The 16,604-nt window shown below is 42.9% G+C and overlaps 4 protein-coding genes across 5 annotated transcripts; all 4 read left to right on the forward strand.

Annotated features, from left to right (window-relative positions):
• The first annotated feature begins 493 nt into the window (after positions 1-493).
• LOC104450554 (phospholipase D alpha 1) lies at positions 494-4,541 on the forward strand. The gene is made up of 4 exons (XM_010065156.3): positions 494-658; positions 807-907; positions 1,694-3,584; positions 3,847-4,541. The coding sequence occupies exons 2-4, from the start codon at positions 815-817 to the stop codon at positions 4,278-4,280; spliced, it is 2,418 nt and encodes an 805-aa protein (XP_010063458.1). The 5' UTR covers positions 494-658; positions 807-814; the 3' UTR covers positions 4,281-4,541.
• Positions 4,542-6,171: 1,630 nt separating this feature from the next.
• Positions 6,172-7,332, forward strand: LOC104450555. The gene is made up of 2 exons (XM_010065158.3): positions 6,172-6,744; positions 6,949-7,332. The coding sequence occupies exons 1-2, from the start codon at positions 6,588-6,590 to the stop codon at positions 7,131-7,133; spliced, it is 342 nt and encodes a 113-aa protein (XP_010063460.1). The 5' UTR covers positions 6,172-6,587; the 3' UTR covers positions 7,134-7,332.
• A 1,728-nt stretch (positions 7,333-9,060) lies between these two features.
• Positions 9,061-12,510, forward strand: LOC104450556. 2 transcript variants are annotated; one of them, XM_010065160.3, is made up of 6 exons: positions 9,061-9,248; positions 9,358-9,503; positions 10,999-11,254; positions 11,480-11,570; positions 12,163-12,229; positions 12,326-12,510. In XM_010065160.3, the coding sequence occupies exons 3-6, from the start codon at positions 11,140-11,142 to the stop codon at positions 12,377-12,379; spliced, it is 327 nt and encodes a 108-aa protein (XP_010063462.1). In that variant the 5' UTR covers positions 9,061-9,248; positions 9,358-9,503; positions 10,999-11,139; the 3' UTR covers positions 12,380-12,510. The 2 variants fall into 2 exon arrangements, with proteins under 2 accessions (XP_010063462.1, XP_010063461.1); XM_010065159.3 differs by having other exon boundaries at positions 9,064-9,248; positions 11,004-11,254.
• A 2,680-nt stretch (positions 12,511-15,190) lies between these two features.
• Positions 15,191-16,521, forward strand: LOC104450557 (26.5 kDa heat shock protein, mitochondrial). Its single transcript, XM_010065161.3, has 2 exons — positions 15,191-15,606; positions 15,897-16,521. The coding sequence occupies exons 1-2, from the start codon at positions 15,312-15,314 to the stop codon at positions 16,307-16,309; spliced, it is 708 nt and encodes a 235-aa protein (XP_010063463.1). The 5' UTR covers positions 15,191-15,311; the 3' UTR covers positions 16,310-16,521.
• Positions 16,522-16,604: the final 83 nt, after the last annotated feature.

The following is a 16,604-nucleotide window of genomic DNA, read 5'->3' on the forward strand; positions in this document are numbered from 1 at the left end:
GTATAGAATGACATGCATATTATGTGAACAATGTGATTGTTCGGTCACATTCTGTGAATCACGTAATCATCGTAAGGAGACTTTTTGTCCCCTTAAAGGTGGGTACTACTATCGCACTCCACAAGGTGCGATCCACCATCGTTTGGCCTTGGATATCCTGTTAAGGGGGAAAAGGGAAAAGAAAAAGAAAAGAAGGCAATGGTCCTGGATGCAAAATCATGATAAGCAGCAAAAAGAACCTCCCCAGGAAAAGGAATTAAGCGAAACTCCGGGGGCTCCACTTTTAATTTCCCCTAAAGTTAAAGGTCACGTCAACCTGCCGAACAGACGCGGGGTGGTTTTCGTCGATGAGGGAAGCTGAATATTATGTGGATTGCCTTTTCCTCCGCTCGCGCTCAACGCTGTCCTCTCCCCCTCTCCACACGCGCGTTCTCCGCGTGCTCGGGCATTGCCACGTTGGACCAGTGCAGCTGGTTTCGCATAAATTATCCGTCTGAACGGATCTCGAGCTCTGCACACTCGCATCGATTTTACCAAAATACCCGATCAGATCTTCCCTATCTCCCCTGATCCTATCCCCGCTTCATTTCCCCACATCACACTCCATCCTCCTCTCCCTCCCTCCCTCCCTCCATCCCAAAAGCTTATCAGATCTCTCGTGAGTCTCTCAAATTCCTCTTCCTTTTCCCTCGAGACCGTAAGATCTCTGCCGGCCTCCTGGTTGCGCAGGGGCTCTGGTCTTTGCCTTTTCGCGATCTCGTCGTGTGATTCGGTCTTTTTTTTTTTTTTTTTGGCTCCGTGCGCAGGTGACGAAATGGCGCAGATACTGCTGCACGGGACGCTCCACGCCACGATCTATGAGGTGGATCAGCTTCACCACGGCGGCGCTCCCAAGTTCTTCCGCAAGGTACGTCTCCTCGATCTCCGTGAGCCGTCGCCGATCGTTCGGTTCTGCTGAGGGCCTAGGCTTCGCAAGGTGGCGCGTTGTCACGTGTCTCTCGACCTCGATCGGAGACGCTTTTAGCCGGTTGTGTTGAAAAAAGAGAGTGGCTTTCGTGATGATAGTACGGAGATCGGCTCGCATTGGCGATGTCACTTACGATCTCCATAAGACTTTTTCCCCGTGTGTATCGTACATCACTACGTGTTGGCGATCTCTTTCGCGTTAGTTGTGGTAACTCTCGTCTTTTCATGGATTATCTTGTCTTTGGGGCCGTTGACATCAGTGATTTTGTGCCCTGACAAAGCTTAATCCATTTTCTGTCAACGACATGTGAATAGCTTATTTTGAAGGAAGGAAGACAAACATAAATAATGGCGGGGACTTGAGGATTGGTCAGGGGATCACTTGATGTTGTCGACGGGCATGGTCTCATATACTAATTACTAGAGACATGTGATTAAGATTGATTATTAGGAGTGACTGTTGGGCTAGATGCTGTAAATCCAGTCATGATATTAATTTCTTCACAGAGGTTGATTAAACATTTATCATGTCAATCGACCTAGATGGTGGACGTGATGAGGGAACATCTTATACGAAGAGGCTTATAATTGACTATCATCGCCATACAGTTTAAGCTTATCCACGTGCATCTTTGTCAAGCATCCCTACTGATGGGATCTTTGTTCTAGCTGAAACAGTTATTATCTTCAATTGTCAAAGTTTGCTAAACTTCATTTTTTGTTGCAGATAATGGCCAATATTGAAGAGACCGTTGGCTTAGGCAAGGGAGTGTCGAAACTGTACGCCACAATTGATTTAGGAAAGGCTAGAGTTGGAAGGACGAGATTACTCGAAAAGGAACCTTCTAACCCACGCTGGTATGAGTCCTTCCACATCTATTGTGCCCACATGGCCTCAGATGTTATATTTACCATCAAGGATGACAATCCTATCGGTGCAACATTGATTGGAAGAGCATATGTACCTGTTGATGAGTTGTTGGGCGGGGAAGAGCTGGATAGATGGGTTGAAATCTTGGATAAAGAAAGGAATCCTATAGGTTCGAAGATCCATGTGAAGCTGCACTACTTTGACGTCAGCAAAGACCGTATCTATGGTAGGGGTATTAGAAGTGCGAAATTTCCTGGAGTTCCTTATACATTCTTCTCTCAGAGACAAGGATGTAAAGTATCTCTTTACCAGGATTCTCATATCCCGGACAACTTCATTCCAAAAATCCCTCTTGCCGGAGGCAAGCATTATGAGCCACACAGATGTTGGGAAGATATCTTTGATGCGATCAGCAATGCAAAGCACTTGATCTACATTACTGGTTGGTCAGTGTATACTGAAATCTCCCTTGTCAGGGACTCAAGGAGGCCAAAGCCTGGGGGGGACATCACTATCGGGGAGCTCCTCAAAAAGAAGGCAAATGAAGGTGTTAGGGTGCTGATGCTTGTCTGGGATGATAGGACTTCTGTAGGTTTGTTGAAAAAGGATGGACTGATGGCCACTCATGATGAAGAAACTGAACATTACTTCCATGATACTGAGGTGCACTGTGTCTTGTGCCCTCGTAATCCTGATGATGGTGGAAGCATTGTTCAAGATCTGCAAATTTCTACCATGTTTACTCATCACCAGAAGATTGTTGTGGTGGACAGTGAGATGCCTAGTGAAGGTTCACAGAGGAGAAGGATTGTGAGCTTTGTAGGTGGTATTGATCTCTGTGATGGGAGATATGACACTCCATTCCACTCTCTGTTCAGGACGTTGGACACGGCTCATCATGATGACTTCCACCAACCAAACTTTGCGGGTGCTTCGATCACCAAGGGTGGTCCTCGGGAACCTTGGCATGATATTCACTCGCGGCTTGAAGGACCCATTGCTTGGGATGTGTTATATAATTTCGAGCAGCGATGGAGAAAGCAGGGCGGTAAGGACCTGCTTCTTCCGCTAAGGGAGCTTGATGATTTGATCCCCCCTTCTCCTGTTATGTTCCCCGATGACCCTGAAAGATGGCACGTTCAATTATTCAGATCGATAGATGGTGGAGCTGCTTTTGGCTTCCCCGAGACTCCTGAAGATGCTGCTAGGGCTGGGCTTATCAGTGGGAAGGATAATATCATCGATCGAAGCATTCAGGATGCTTATATTCATGCAATCCGACGTGCCAAAAATTTCATTTATATCGAGAATCAGTATTTCCTTGGAAGCTCTTTTGATTGGTCTGCTGATGGTATAAAGCCTGAGGAAATTAGTGCCTTGCATCTCATTCCTAAGGAACTTTCACTTAAAATTGTTACTAAGATTGAAGCTGGGGAGAGGTTTAGTGTCTATGTTGTAGTCCCAATGTGGCCTGAGGGCTTTCCAGAGAGTGGATCGGTGCAGGCAATATTAGATTGGCAGAAGAGGACAATGGAGATGATGTACAAGGATATTATCCAAGCTCTGCAAGCGAAGGGCATTGAGGAAGACCCTCGGAATTATTTGACATTTTTCTGTCTTGGAAATCGGGAGGTCAAGAGGAGTGGAGAATACGAACCTTCGGAGAAACCTGAACCTGATTCAGATTATTTGAGAGCCCAGGAAGCCAGGAGATTCATGATCTATGTTCACGCAAAGATGATGATTGGTGAGTGTTTTGCATCTTTCTTCTTGTTTGTCATATAATTTATCTCCCTTTTAGATTCAAGTATATTCAACATTAATAGAAAAATTTGGGTTATGGTCTTACAGTTGAAATCCTCCTAAAAGGTACAAGATTGTGTGTCCATCCAATTAACATGCCCCATGTGTGCACAGTATTTTATTCTACTTTGGTTGATGTCCTAAAATTCTTCTTTTGCATTAAGTCTTATTTGGGAAATGATTGTATTGAGATGTTTCTTGTGCAGTTGATGATGAGTACATCATAATTGGATCTGCCAACATCAACCAGAGATCGATGGATGGTGCCAGAGACTCAGAGATTGCAATGGGAGCCTACCAAGCACATCATTTGGCCACAAGGGAGCCGGCACGTGGACAGATCCATGGCTTCCGTATGGCTTTGTGGTATGAGCACCTGGGAATGCTTGATGACTCATTCCTCCAGCCTGAAGGCGAGGAATGTATCAGAAGGGTGAATCAGATCGCTGAAAAGTATTGGGATCTTTACTCGAGCGAGACACTCGAGCGTGACTTGCCTGGTCACCTGCTTCGCTATCCTGTTGGGGTCGCCAGTGATGGAGTCATCACTGAACTGCCAGGATTCGAGCACTTCCCTGATACAAAGGCTCCGATTCTTGGCACCAAATCTGACTACATGCCTCCCATCCTCACTACATAGTTCAAACGTTTTACCTCCTTTCCCTAAAACTTTGATCATCTGCTTGGTTGTGTGATTACCAAGAGTAGTTTGCCTGCTTGTCCCTTTCGGTATCGCTGGTTGTTGTGGCAGTATAATAAAGTGTTTCACTATCCTATCTCGTGAAGATGATATATGTTATCAGCTTGTTCATGTTGAGACTTGCAGGGATTTTATGACAATAGGATGTTGACTGGTAAAAGTATGCCTTTTGTAGTACATTGTATCTTTCTTACTGCCGTAGATGACTCGTATTGTACACCGTTTAGTTTGAGTCCTAGGTTTTCTCTGAAGCTAGTGAAATGCAAGCTAAAAAATTTATGCTAACGCAAGGTTTGTCCGGAAGTCAAAGTGAATCTATTCATCGATTGATTCCTTTGGAAATCAGCCTATAATTGTCCTTTCTGGGAATTGAAGAGGCTTGGACGTGGCTTAAATGGAAAAGAAACTCGAGCCTTCTTCACAAGCCAAGCTAATAGCAATGCCCGTGCCCTTCTCTGCTTGTCTCTGAATAATGACCCTAGCATCAATTTTGATTCTTTCCATCTTCCCTACCTTGAAGATCTGCTGTATTGCCCCGACTTTGTATGTAAGAACGTCCGTCCATTTCTACATGTAGCATTTCAGGGTAGAGCAGCTGATGAAGTATCTTAAACAATTAGATGTTGATGTGGAGGGAGCTTGTACCAATGAGATTCATCGTAGTTCCATGTTGAGATGACGTAGCGCCAGTTTATACCTCTCTCACTCACAAGTTGAAAGGGCGATGGCTGACAACATTGTAAAGACTAGTGAGATTTAACAATCGAAGCCATTTTTGTGAAATCAATGGAATTTTGAAGGTGATCCAATGGCAAGCATGGAAGGAACTAATTGGAAAATTTTCTACTGGATCACCTCCCATTTTTGGTGTTGATCAAATTTGAAAGACACCATTACTGTGCGTACTGTTAATATCTCCTCTCGTTAGCAACAACAATGTCGCCAATGCTGCCATTGTTTATTTTGGTCGTCTATCTGGAGATGAGCATGCCGATCACCCTTATTTAATGTTATTTCCGTCGATTTATTGAGGAAAAAAGAAAAAATGGAAGGTCAAGGTTATCGGGTTCAATTGTTCAGAACTCCCAAAACTAGTCCAAGGCATATGAGAATTGGTGTGTTTGAGTCTACAAATCATGTTTACGGGGTAGCTCTCCTTGAAAGTGGAAATTACCTTTGTTTTACTTTACTAAAGAATCTTACTTTTGACACATGCCAGTAACAATCATTTAGGATCAAGTTTGTTCACTCGGATGATAGAGACAGAAGTCATGGGAGATAATACATTGTATTGCTAACATGTTTGAATGCACACATGTGTGAGGAATAACTCCCCTATATATATAATAAGTTTTATATTACAACAATTGATTGACTTTAGATGTAATGGATAAGGTCGCATCTCTTTATCTACTAACTACTTATATTTATGCTGGGAATACTTTAGAACTCAGGACAAGTATTGTATTGTCTGTCTTTGAGAGTGTTCTAACACGGTCCTTTGGTCACGGGCAACCTTGAGACCATGACAAATTCATAAGCAGATCAATCCATTGAATATCGTCATCTTACCGATTGGATTGCCAATCCTTGCTTCATTTGTCGAAAGCATATACTTAAGAACTCAGGACAAGGAGGACAACAAAATTCCATATAAACTACATACGATCAAATCTCCAATCCGACCAAACTCTATGCCACTAAAATAGGCAGCGGGTTTTCACCGTTGACCACAAAATTCCATTCCCTCATGCCGTGCGTGCGGTGCACCACCAAGTTCCAACCAAGACCCCAAGCCACGCCAACCGAAAGAACAAAACAAACGACCCGCCGAGGGGACTGCCTCGAGGTCTCTGAACTTTTCCACGAAAGAAACAAAGACTGAGCAAAAAGACTGCTCCCTGCAGTCTTCTCAGTCTGACAAAGCCAAAACCAGGAGGGAAAAGCCAAGATGGAAGAAGAGTCCAGAGCCTCGCACACTTTTCTTCCAGCATCCCCTCGCGCACTCCATCCAAATTCTTCAACGCCCGTGTCGTCATCACAAGCTCTCGAACTTCCCCACACACAAAAGCATTTGGATTTCCATCAGTGCCCTTTGAAATCCAGCAGCAGCAAAATTAGTTGCTTTTGAGTTCCTCGTCTCTGACTGATATTCTGCAATTCCCTGCTGAGTTCTGAGCACGAACCCACACCCACTTCGAAGTACAAAAAAACATCCTCGGTCCTAATCCATCACCAACTCTCACGATGAATTATGCAGGTAATCTGGTTTTGGGCACTGCCATGCTGGTTTCGAGCGTTGTCCTCCTGCTCCCTTTGTCTAGAAAGAGAGTGCCTCCTCCCGCGCACGACATTTTGCAGCGTAATCAAGTGGAAGCACCTCGCTCTTGCTTGCTATCTTCAGGTTCTTGTTCTCGATTCGACTCTCTCTCTATTTCTCTCTCTCTCTCGGGAAAATAGGAAATTTATTGTGTGGACTCTTTCTATGATGTCAAACAGCGCATGACTGAAAAAGTTTCGTTGGAGCGAACCTGGCGCGGATTCCTTTCATATCTTGACAGGGGCAAGACCCCTTTTTTCAAGCGGCGTTTGTGTTTTGTGTGTGCAGACGGGAGGAAAGGGGAGAGAAAGAAGAAGAGGGTGAAATTCGCCGACGATGTGAAGGAAGATTGCTCGGTCATACCAAGCACGGAGGAGTCAAAGAAGCTTGAGAGGAGCTGCAAAACTGAAGAGCTAGAGATGGTGGGGATGCAGAGTAATGGAGTTGCTTCAAGGATTGAGTGTTCGTGTTGATCCATCCCATGTCAATCTTTATGTACGTAAGGAAGAATAAGAATCCTTTCCATGCTTGTCAAGAAGGATTTTGTAAGTGGAAAAATCAAAATCTCTTAGCGAGCTTGAGAAATTCTGCAGATATCAGATTTAACATTTACCTGCTTGGCAACATTGAGAAACCTTTCAGAATCCTCCAAATCAATCCTCTTATGTTGCAGAGTGAGAAATGTGTCCAAAAAGTCCTAAATCTTGCATTTTGTCAATTTAGTTGGAAGCCTTTTTTTATTTTGCTGATGGAAATTTTAATCTTTTTCATATTTGACAAATTGAGTCAATTTGCTTAATTTTAATTTGAAATTACTAACATAGATGTCAATCGATATATATAGGATGATCGATGTTGACATTAATAATTTTTAATAAAATTATTTTTTCCTTCACTTCTTTCTTTTTCCTGTAGTAGTTGGCAGCGTTGAATTTGTGAGCCTTGGGTGAGGTCAGACCTCATTGTTGGGTGAAGTCGACCTTATGATGGTTGGATGAGGCTCGGACTCACCATATTTTGTTGATTACTTAATCCATAAAAATTAGTAGGCACTAATTTCTAAAAGAAAAGTTAGCAAATTTGATATAATGATTAATAAGTGATGCAATAAAAGTTGGTAACTCAATAAAAAAATTAGTCAATATAAAAAATAATAAGTATTGATATGCATCTATAATGCGAGAAAATCGGTAGGTCATAATTGAGAAAATTAAGACGTTTGCACAGGAGATGAATAAAAATTGGTAATAACAACAAAAACTAATAAATAAAAAACAAATAAACATTGGCAAGTTATCCAAACGAGAGTTGATAATTCAACTGTAAAGTTGACACGTCACTAAATTAAAGATTGATAACTTCTTATAGAAGTTAATTTATCGCTACGAAAGATTAAAGTCGATATATTAGAAATGACGTTAATAATATTTTCATATAAGTACCAATAAGTTGTCGATAAATTATTGGGAAATCAAGGGACCGCCATCTTTTTCTGAGCCAATGATCTTCCGCTGCCTATGAATTCCTTCTCCACCTCAAATCTATCGGTACGGGAAAAGAAAAATCCACAAGGGACGGTGGATACATCCTCTCCTGTTAGTTCCACGGCGGCGGGAAGGAGGAGGAGAAGAAGAAGTAGAAGAAGAAGAAGTATTGGGAGGGGAAGAAGCAAAATTCCAGACGCAAAAAAGAGGATGGCGTGCTCTACCCAATTTTGTCTGAATCCATCGTGGGATCTCAATCTGGTCCCCCAGGAAAAGGAATATCACGTGACTAGGAGAGATGCAAACATGTTCTAGCATAGAGATTTTACATGTCTAGCTTAGCTTTTGATCTCCCCATCATCACCCCTCAATCCTTAATTGGCAGACAAAAACGAATGGTCGAAAATTCCAACGCCTCCACACTACAAAAATGAGGGCATCATAAGAACGTCAATCTATCATCATTATATAGAGCGCCCATCGTTTGTAATTGTTGTAAAACGACGCGTCTTTCGGCCTAAATCGACCCTCTTAATTGGACCACAAATTGAGAAACTCATGTCCTTTTTTTAAATAACTTAACCGACTTCCAACCTAATCACGGACGGTCTCCTTCCATCTCTTCGGCCGAATTTGACTAAAAATTCCCGATTTCCATTGCCTGCTGCACCCTATTAATTTATCCGGAAAAAAGGAATTTGTAATGTGCAATTATTACGCGTGGGCCAGCCCCCGGAAAAAAAAAACCAAAAATAGAGAAAAAAAGAGAGGAGAGAAGGTCCAATAATTATCCACAGGACCACAGCTCGGATCCTACTTTTGAAATAAATAACATAAAATAGAAAAAAAAAATTAAAAAAAAATAGAAGCCGGGTGCTCATTTTCCAGTCTATATAATCCCAATCCAAGCATTCCGGGTCTTTTTTTCTCGCCTTCTTCAATTATAGCACCAGGGAAGACGAGGAGAACGCCGGGGAGGCACGAGCGAGGGCGGCCCACCTCCATAGCCAGGCTGCTGCTGCTGCTGCTGCTGCTGCGGCGGCGGCTTCAGGGGAAGAGACAGATAGAGAGAGATAGAATTGAACCCATGATTCTTTTTCGCAGGTCAGAAATGTCGGTTCTTTATTCCCCCGCGGCAGATTCCTAAGCCGGGCGTTCTTTTTTTTTTTTTTGGGGTAATTTTGACCGGGAGTTTATGAAATCTGTTCTTCAGGGTCCTTCGGTTTTGATCTCCCCTTCCCCCGAATCGGGTCCTCGTTGGATTTGGTTCTTCTTCTTCTTCTTCGAGGAATCTCTCTCCCCCGGTTGGATTGCTCGTAGCTTACCGGCGTTTCTTCCTGCATTGTATTTGCACATGGGGTAAGTTGTCCGATTCCCATCTTTTCAAGTTCGTTTTTTGGGACGATCCTTGGTCTGTTCAGGAGCTGGGGTGGAACTGTTGATTGGGTTCCCGAATTTGTGAATTAATTCGGAAGTCGAAGGGACTTGGAATGATTCAGCTGTGGGGGGAAAAAGATTCGAGATTCTGTTCATCTGAGTCGGGGATAATGGGGGGCTTGTCCTTATATTGCATTTGCTCAATTAAACCGAAGTGGAACCGACCTGTGCTTTTTTGGGTTTAAAACGAAGGGATGTAGTACCTGGTTAATGCTAAATCTTGAGCCCCCCTGGTCTCAAAATCCAGATTGCTCATTTTGCCGATTTTGGATAGCATGGAGTTATTGTTACCTAAATGAGGAGCTGTGATTATTAGTTCCGGCTTTTGGTCGAAATCTGGTATAGAAGATCTAGTGCCCCTTCTTCTCGTGAACCAAAGATCTATATGGGTCAACTAGACTGGATTCAATGAGAAATTGTAAGGGTGACTTGACGTGGCGGTCTGACATAAAATGGCCAGGCCAATTTAAATATTCTCGTTTTCATGATGTGATTTAATTAATTTACATTTTTGCTCGAAAAGTGCGAAAGATTAGGACGATGCATTGGTTGCTGTATGTTATGTCAGCTTCTTGTTGTTAATATAACCTATGTTTTCTGTTTGATGGCTTAAATGGACATGTTACTAACTTACTAGCACTCTTAAACCTTTGGGCTGCAGGCCTGCAACTGGCAGACAAGTGACTTTGATTTTCCTTATCTTTTGTTTGATGTTTCTTGTGTCTTCTCTTGTCTATTTGTCCTGCATATTACATAAGAAGCAGTGTTGGTGAAGCTTCTTTTTGGATAGCAACTTTTTACCCCATTCCACGGACTTGTCCTGTGGAGGACTAGGCTCACGGTCTAACCTCCGTCAATTTGAGTGATCTGATGATTCTGCTTTCACTTTTGGATGAGTGTATTTGTTAAGGTCTATTCAGTCTACCAATTCGGAGGTGGGCTCCGGCGATGCAATGCTGAAGTTTCTAAATTATCGTTAGCAGTCTAACCTGGCTGCCTTAAATAACAATGTTTATAGAATGAATTGTCAAAAAGTAGAGGTTTCCCGGCTAGGTACTGAGCAGAGGGATTGGTAAGTGGGGATGCAATGCTCAAACACAGGCAAAGAGCTTGGCTAGGAGCTGTTTAAACTGGGCCCATCCTTTGCTGTATTTCCATTTTGGTGCTAGGGCAAAGTAATGGATCAGACATAACTTTTTACTCTACGAATCGAAACTGATGGTTTCTTTAGCACACTTAGTGATGCTATCAACTTTGTGAGGTTTAGTGAAGTTTCATGCATGCATATCTAATGTGGAACAGTCATAGGCTTATACGCAATGGGCTGTAGCACCTCAATCTACTGTCTTTCTTGATGGTTTGTCATTTTATGCTTTTGAATGTGTTCTTTGACTGAACGATATAACATTCGGAACAGAGCAGAGGTTGGCTTGCATGCTTTTTGAAGCCCAAAGTAATTCAGTCAAGGGATGTTCCACCGAAACAAGTAGAGACTCGGGTTCAAAGGGTGAAAAGACCAAGCAAATCAGAAGATTTTTGGAGTTCAACCACCTTTGATATGGACCACAGCGCAGTCCACTCACAAGGAAGCATGTCGTCAATCAGTACATCACAGACCCTCAGTGCACATGTGGGTACCAGTTCTGGTGGAACTCCTGAATTTGTCAATCATGGTAAGCTTATGACCACTTCTTGAATCTGTCTTCCTAGCTTGGATTTGCACATTTCAGGATGTATCAGATGCTATCACGCAACATTGAGGGAGAGAGTTTTTAATGATCGGTGCTTGTGTCTACACTTGAGTTGGCATCCTTCACTGCCATTTATAAGAATTTCCTTTACCATAGCTCGTATCATATTCATCACATCTGACTCTCAAAATGTTTTCTGTTTATTAGGTCTTCTTCTCTGGAATCAAACTCGGCAGCAGTGGATAGGTAATAAAAAGGATGAGAACCGACCGAAACAGGTCTTGGAACCTAGACTGAGGTTAGTCCTTCATGGCTTTCACTGTGTCTTGTTGCCTGAAAAAGGATTGCCCTGTTAATCTGGATAAATGCAAGTGCAACTGAGTCTGACCTGGTTGGGGTAGAAGGCAAGAAAATTGTAACTTAGGGCTCCTTCAGTAGTTTTCTAGCTGTAATGTAGATCCAGAAACAATAAAGAGCACAAAGTTTGTGCATGTTGATGACAGAAGGAAATTGTTCTGGCTAGAACTCGGATGCGATCACTAATGGTGCTTCGGGATTGGCTGTAACTTCAAAGAGTCTCGTCAGAAAGACTGGACATCTTGAGTTTACTACATGGCCCAATTCTTTCTGTATTAATGTAGTGATCAGACAGCAGTGCAAATTCATGTGGGACTGTCTGTTCATCCAAGAGCTAGAGCACTGATGCCAGTCTTTGGGCTGAAAGGAAGATATGAAAAATACGAAAACAGCTCATATTGCATTTATTCACGGGGACCTAGACGAATCATTTGGCTTTGCATGTCTTTCTAGCATTACCTTAGCATAGCCAGCTTTGAGCTCTTTCTTGACAACTGTATCAATGAATGATGAATTTACTCCTGGCCTTGCAGTTGGAATGCAACGTACGAAAGTTTACTCGGAAGCAATAAGCGGTTTGCTCAACGTGTCCCTCTCGCAGTAAGCCACCGTCCTCGAAAGTTTTTGAGTTCCTCTGCGATTTATATATTTGTTTTTGGCCTTTTCGTCTTACTTTCCATGTGCGCTTCACTCCAGGAAATGGTTGATTTTCTTGTGGACATCTGGGAACAGGAAGGGATGTATGACTAACCGAGTCTTCCTTTTTTTGTTGGGATCATTGGGCGCACTGTTTAATCTTCCTTATGTATGTTGCACCAAGTCAACTCTGGTTCATTGAATTGAATTGCTTTTGAATCGAAAGGCGATTGTTTTAGGGTAAAGTTGTCGTTGCCAAATTGTCAATTTTCGCAAAGTAAACCTCTCAAGATGGCGGGTGAATCAAAACCTTCAATGTTGGATAAAAAATCAATTCATAAGATTTAGCTGCCTGTGCTGCTTGCTGTGACGAGTTAATGCAGAATGCTTCCTTTCTCGCCGTACTGCGGTTTTTCCGCTCCCATTGCAACCTCTTCAGGGTCTACCACCTGGGCAACAGGCTGTGACGGCCCGCCTGGACCCCTGCCCAGCCACGGCCCATTCTGGGGCGGGCTGTGGCCCTTTTGGGTGGCCCACCGGAGCAAAAGAAAATTGACCTTTATATATTTGGAACCGTCACATCACTTCCCAATGCTCGTGCTTCCCTAAAATTGTCTGTTGATTTTATTTATTTTCTTTCTCTTCAATGATTTAATCAAGTTGCAAATGTGGCAAGGAAAGACAAATAATAATCATGTCCGATCATCACGATTTAATCTGGAGATCACCATACAATTGACGAGGGACTTGCCCGGTTACTTCGTCAACGATAATGAATACCCGCTCCATCTTTACAATACACCGAACTTGACGACAACGAGGCAATATGACCCAAACACTGGAAGGAATTCTAGGACGAATGTTAGAAGCTAGTTCCTGTCAAGATGATTGTCCCGAGGATAACCTTACCAAGCAACTGCGGCGTCGGCTTCACGAACGAAGAAGACGTCCAATGCCTGGAAGACATCCCGGCTCGAGATTGACGCTGATGGTGTCCAGATGACCATTTACATGATCCATGGTAGAGTTTTAAGAGGAATATTGTAAAGTGGGACTAGCCACTTGAGGAGGCACCGGCATCGGCATGAGGAAGAGTTGGCCAAGGGCAGGGGCAGCTCTTCATATACAAGGCCCCATGCCAGAACCTCGTTCAAGTATGAGGATATGAACAATCAGCGGAAGATGACGTAGAATTGTCTTGCTGCAGGTCCCCGCTTAGTCCAATATGGGAAGACAGCTCTATAACCTCAGTTCAAGCCCATTTCACGGACAAAAAACGCGAAAAACTACAAATCGCTATACAAAGAGAAGAGGGCAGTGTCGATGCTTCTCTGTTGTTAAGTAACTTTCGAATCTTTTGATGGATTAGCCCTAAGAATCGCACGTATTGACCATTGGTTCAGTGAGGAATGAAAATTATGTCACTGAGCTCCTAGTGCTGCAGCCAAAATTTGAGAGCTATTAATGAGTGCATCTCTGGTAAAATCTACAGTATCATGCTAGATAATGCTAATGTGAACACCACTTTGATCCGGAGTACGGTGCAACAGCTAAATCCTATTTGCAATGGGATTTTGTTCCACGCTTGGCGAGTGTATTGCATTACCTTGTGCGTGCATGACAGTTTCCACTAGTTTTGTGATTCTTTGACCAACGTATGCGGGGTGGGTTCAATATGTTAGATCCACTCCACTAAATCATCAAGAGTCGGGAGAGCTGAAATTCTCGGAAGATGTTAAGGACAAGGTAGAATTCAATGTACAAAATATTGAAGAGGCATGAAAGGAGATGGGTCTGTTGACACTCTATTCCACCACTCACAATGTAAGTGTCGGTCTCCCGTCGTTGACACAACAAAATTAGAAGATTGCTGAAGTCTTTAGGGACTTCTCGCAAGTTTTTAGTGACAACACATGTCTTGAGCACTAGTCTTTATCCCTCGAGCAAAGCTGTTTTTGTTTCTAATGATGCCGCAGTAAGAAAGGTGGTCCCTTCATCTACGAAGTAGTACTGACAATGAAGGCGAAATCCTTCAAATATTACAAGGACATTTCCCATCTTTATGAGTGTCCCATTGTCTTGGATCCAAATTCGAGGTTCTCGAAGACTCTTACGTAAATTTGGGAATGGATGAGGTGGTCCAAATGTAATAGAAATAGACAATGATGATGAATTGATTCCGGAATTTATATACTGCATGCACTTTTAATTCGATACGACGAGTTTTGCTTCGTGAACAAAGATGGCACCTTCATCGGATATGAGTCATGATTTGCTGACATCATGGAAAACAGTAGGTGCAACTTGTTTGCAAAGAACTTAAAAAGACTATGGCAAAGTATGATTGTGTTTGCAATAATTGACTTCATAAGAACGTGGCTAATGTGAACGAGATAACAACGATGGCACTATATCATTCCAATTAAAGTGAGGGATATCACTAGATATTATGTTTGGTGTAATATGTATGTAATTGGTATTAGGAACCGCTACACCTAATTTCTTTTTCTTTCTTTCAAATTATTTGAAGATGTGCCAGTATTTCAATTTAGATTTATTGAATGGGTGTTTTCATTGATTTTTCATAATTACTTTTTAAAATTAACATTTGGAAAAAATTAGTCTAATTTTTTTTTCTTCACTAAAAAATTTAACCTACTGTTCTCTGGAAAAATTTAGATTAATTTTTATACACTAATTCTTTAAAATTTCTTAATTAAAAAATATAAATAACTTGAGACAGTCTAAAGTAATTATAAGCACAGAACTACAAAATGGAAAAATTCAAATAGATAAAAAGAAAAGAAAAAAGAGAGCATGTTTGAGAAGCTCCAAGAACAATCTCCGAACCTCTGTCACAAGGAAGAACCCACCTTTTCTTGATGCGTTAAGAAGCTGATCGAGACTTCCTCAACAGTCTCGAATCCCACTCGCTGTCAAGCTCTGCTCCTCTCTATATCTCTCGACCCTCTCCAGCTCCTCCTCATCAAACGCCCGAGCAGCTCACTCTTTGCCCGAAACAAACATACCAGGACGATCGAAAGCCATGGCGCTGGCTCGTCTGGCCCTCAAGAACGTGCAGCAGAGGTTGGGTTCGGCTTCCTCTGCTTCTTCTTTATGCAGGGCAGGCCAGATCAGACAGGGGTGGAACGGCGGTGAGGAGACGATGGCGATGAGTAGGAGGTTCCTGGCGACAGCGACCGAGAAGGCTTCCGATGACAAGGAGGTCGCGGTGAGCGAGAAAGGTGACGGCAGGAAGTTCAGGCTCTTCCCCAGGAGGAACCGGAGGAGGAGCCTCTGGAGGAGGAACGAGGATGCTGACTTTGTCCCTGCTCTTTATGGTAAAATGTTTTTACGTCTGTTATAAATTCTCGGTTTCCTGGATTTGTTTCGAAGCAGCTCCTGTTGTTTTTAATGTGGAAAGATGTTAATAAGGGCAAGAATCTCTTGTTTGGTCTGAGATTAGTGGGATATTTCGCGGGAGGAGAAATTTCACTTCCCTGATCAGAGTAGAGGCCTACACAGAGCAAGTCAGGATCAAACTTGTTAAATTGAACTCATTAAGATTAAGAATGTTTCTGGTGCTAATTTGAACACCTTGGTTTGTAACCCTTTCTTTGGCATTTTTCAGAGTTCTTTCCTTCGGGGCTCGGCAACGCACTGATGCAAGCGACGGAGAACATTAACAGGCTGTTCGAGAACATGAATATATCGCCATGGCAACTCATGGGCAGAGTCAAAGAGAAGGACGACCACTACAAGCTGCAATACGAGGTCCCGGGGCTGACCAAGGACGACGTGAAGATCACGGTTCACGACGGGATCCTGACGATCAAGGGCGAGCACAAGAGAGAGGAAGAGGAAGGGTCGGATGACGAGTACTGGTCTGCCGCGACGTATGGGTACTACAACACGAGCCTAGTCCTGCCTGAGGATGCTAAAGCGGATGAGATCAAGGCCGAGCTGAAGGATGGTGTGCTCAACATCATCATTCCCAGAACAGAGAAGCCGAAGAAGGATGTCAAGGAAGTGAATGTCCAGTGAGCGTGCTTTGTTTCTATGAAGTGTGAAGTAGGTTCTTGTGACCTTGTCTGGTTTGGCTGACTGAGAGATCGCTCGCTCTTAGGTCTGGCTTCAGCCTTGTAGTTTCGGCTCTCCACTCGTTGGTGAGTGGCTTGTTAATAAAGTTTGTCAGGGTGGCGTTTGACAATATTCATGTACCAGGATGAATCTTTTGGATTAAAGGAATTTATACATATAAATGGTATCGATGATAATGCGAGCGAATCCATTACAGCATAAGAAATGCATATGTGGGACGACAGAATGTAAATGAACA

Source organism: Eucalyptus grandis, chromosome 6 (genome assembly GCF_016545825.1).
Source record: "Eucalyptus grandis isolate ANBG69807.140 chromosome 6, ASM1654582v1, whole genome shotgun sequence".
Taxonomy (NCBI): Eukaryota; Viridiplantae; Streptophyta; class Magnoliopsida; order Myrtales; family Myrtaceae; genus Eucalyptus; species Eucalyptus grandis.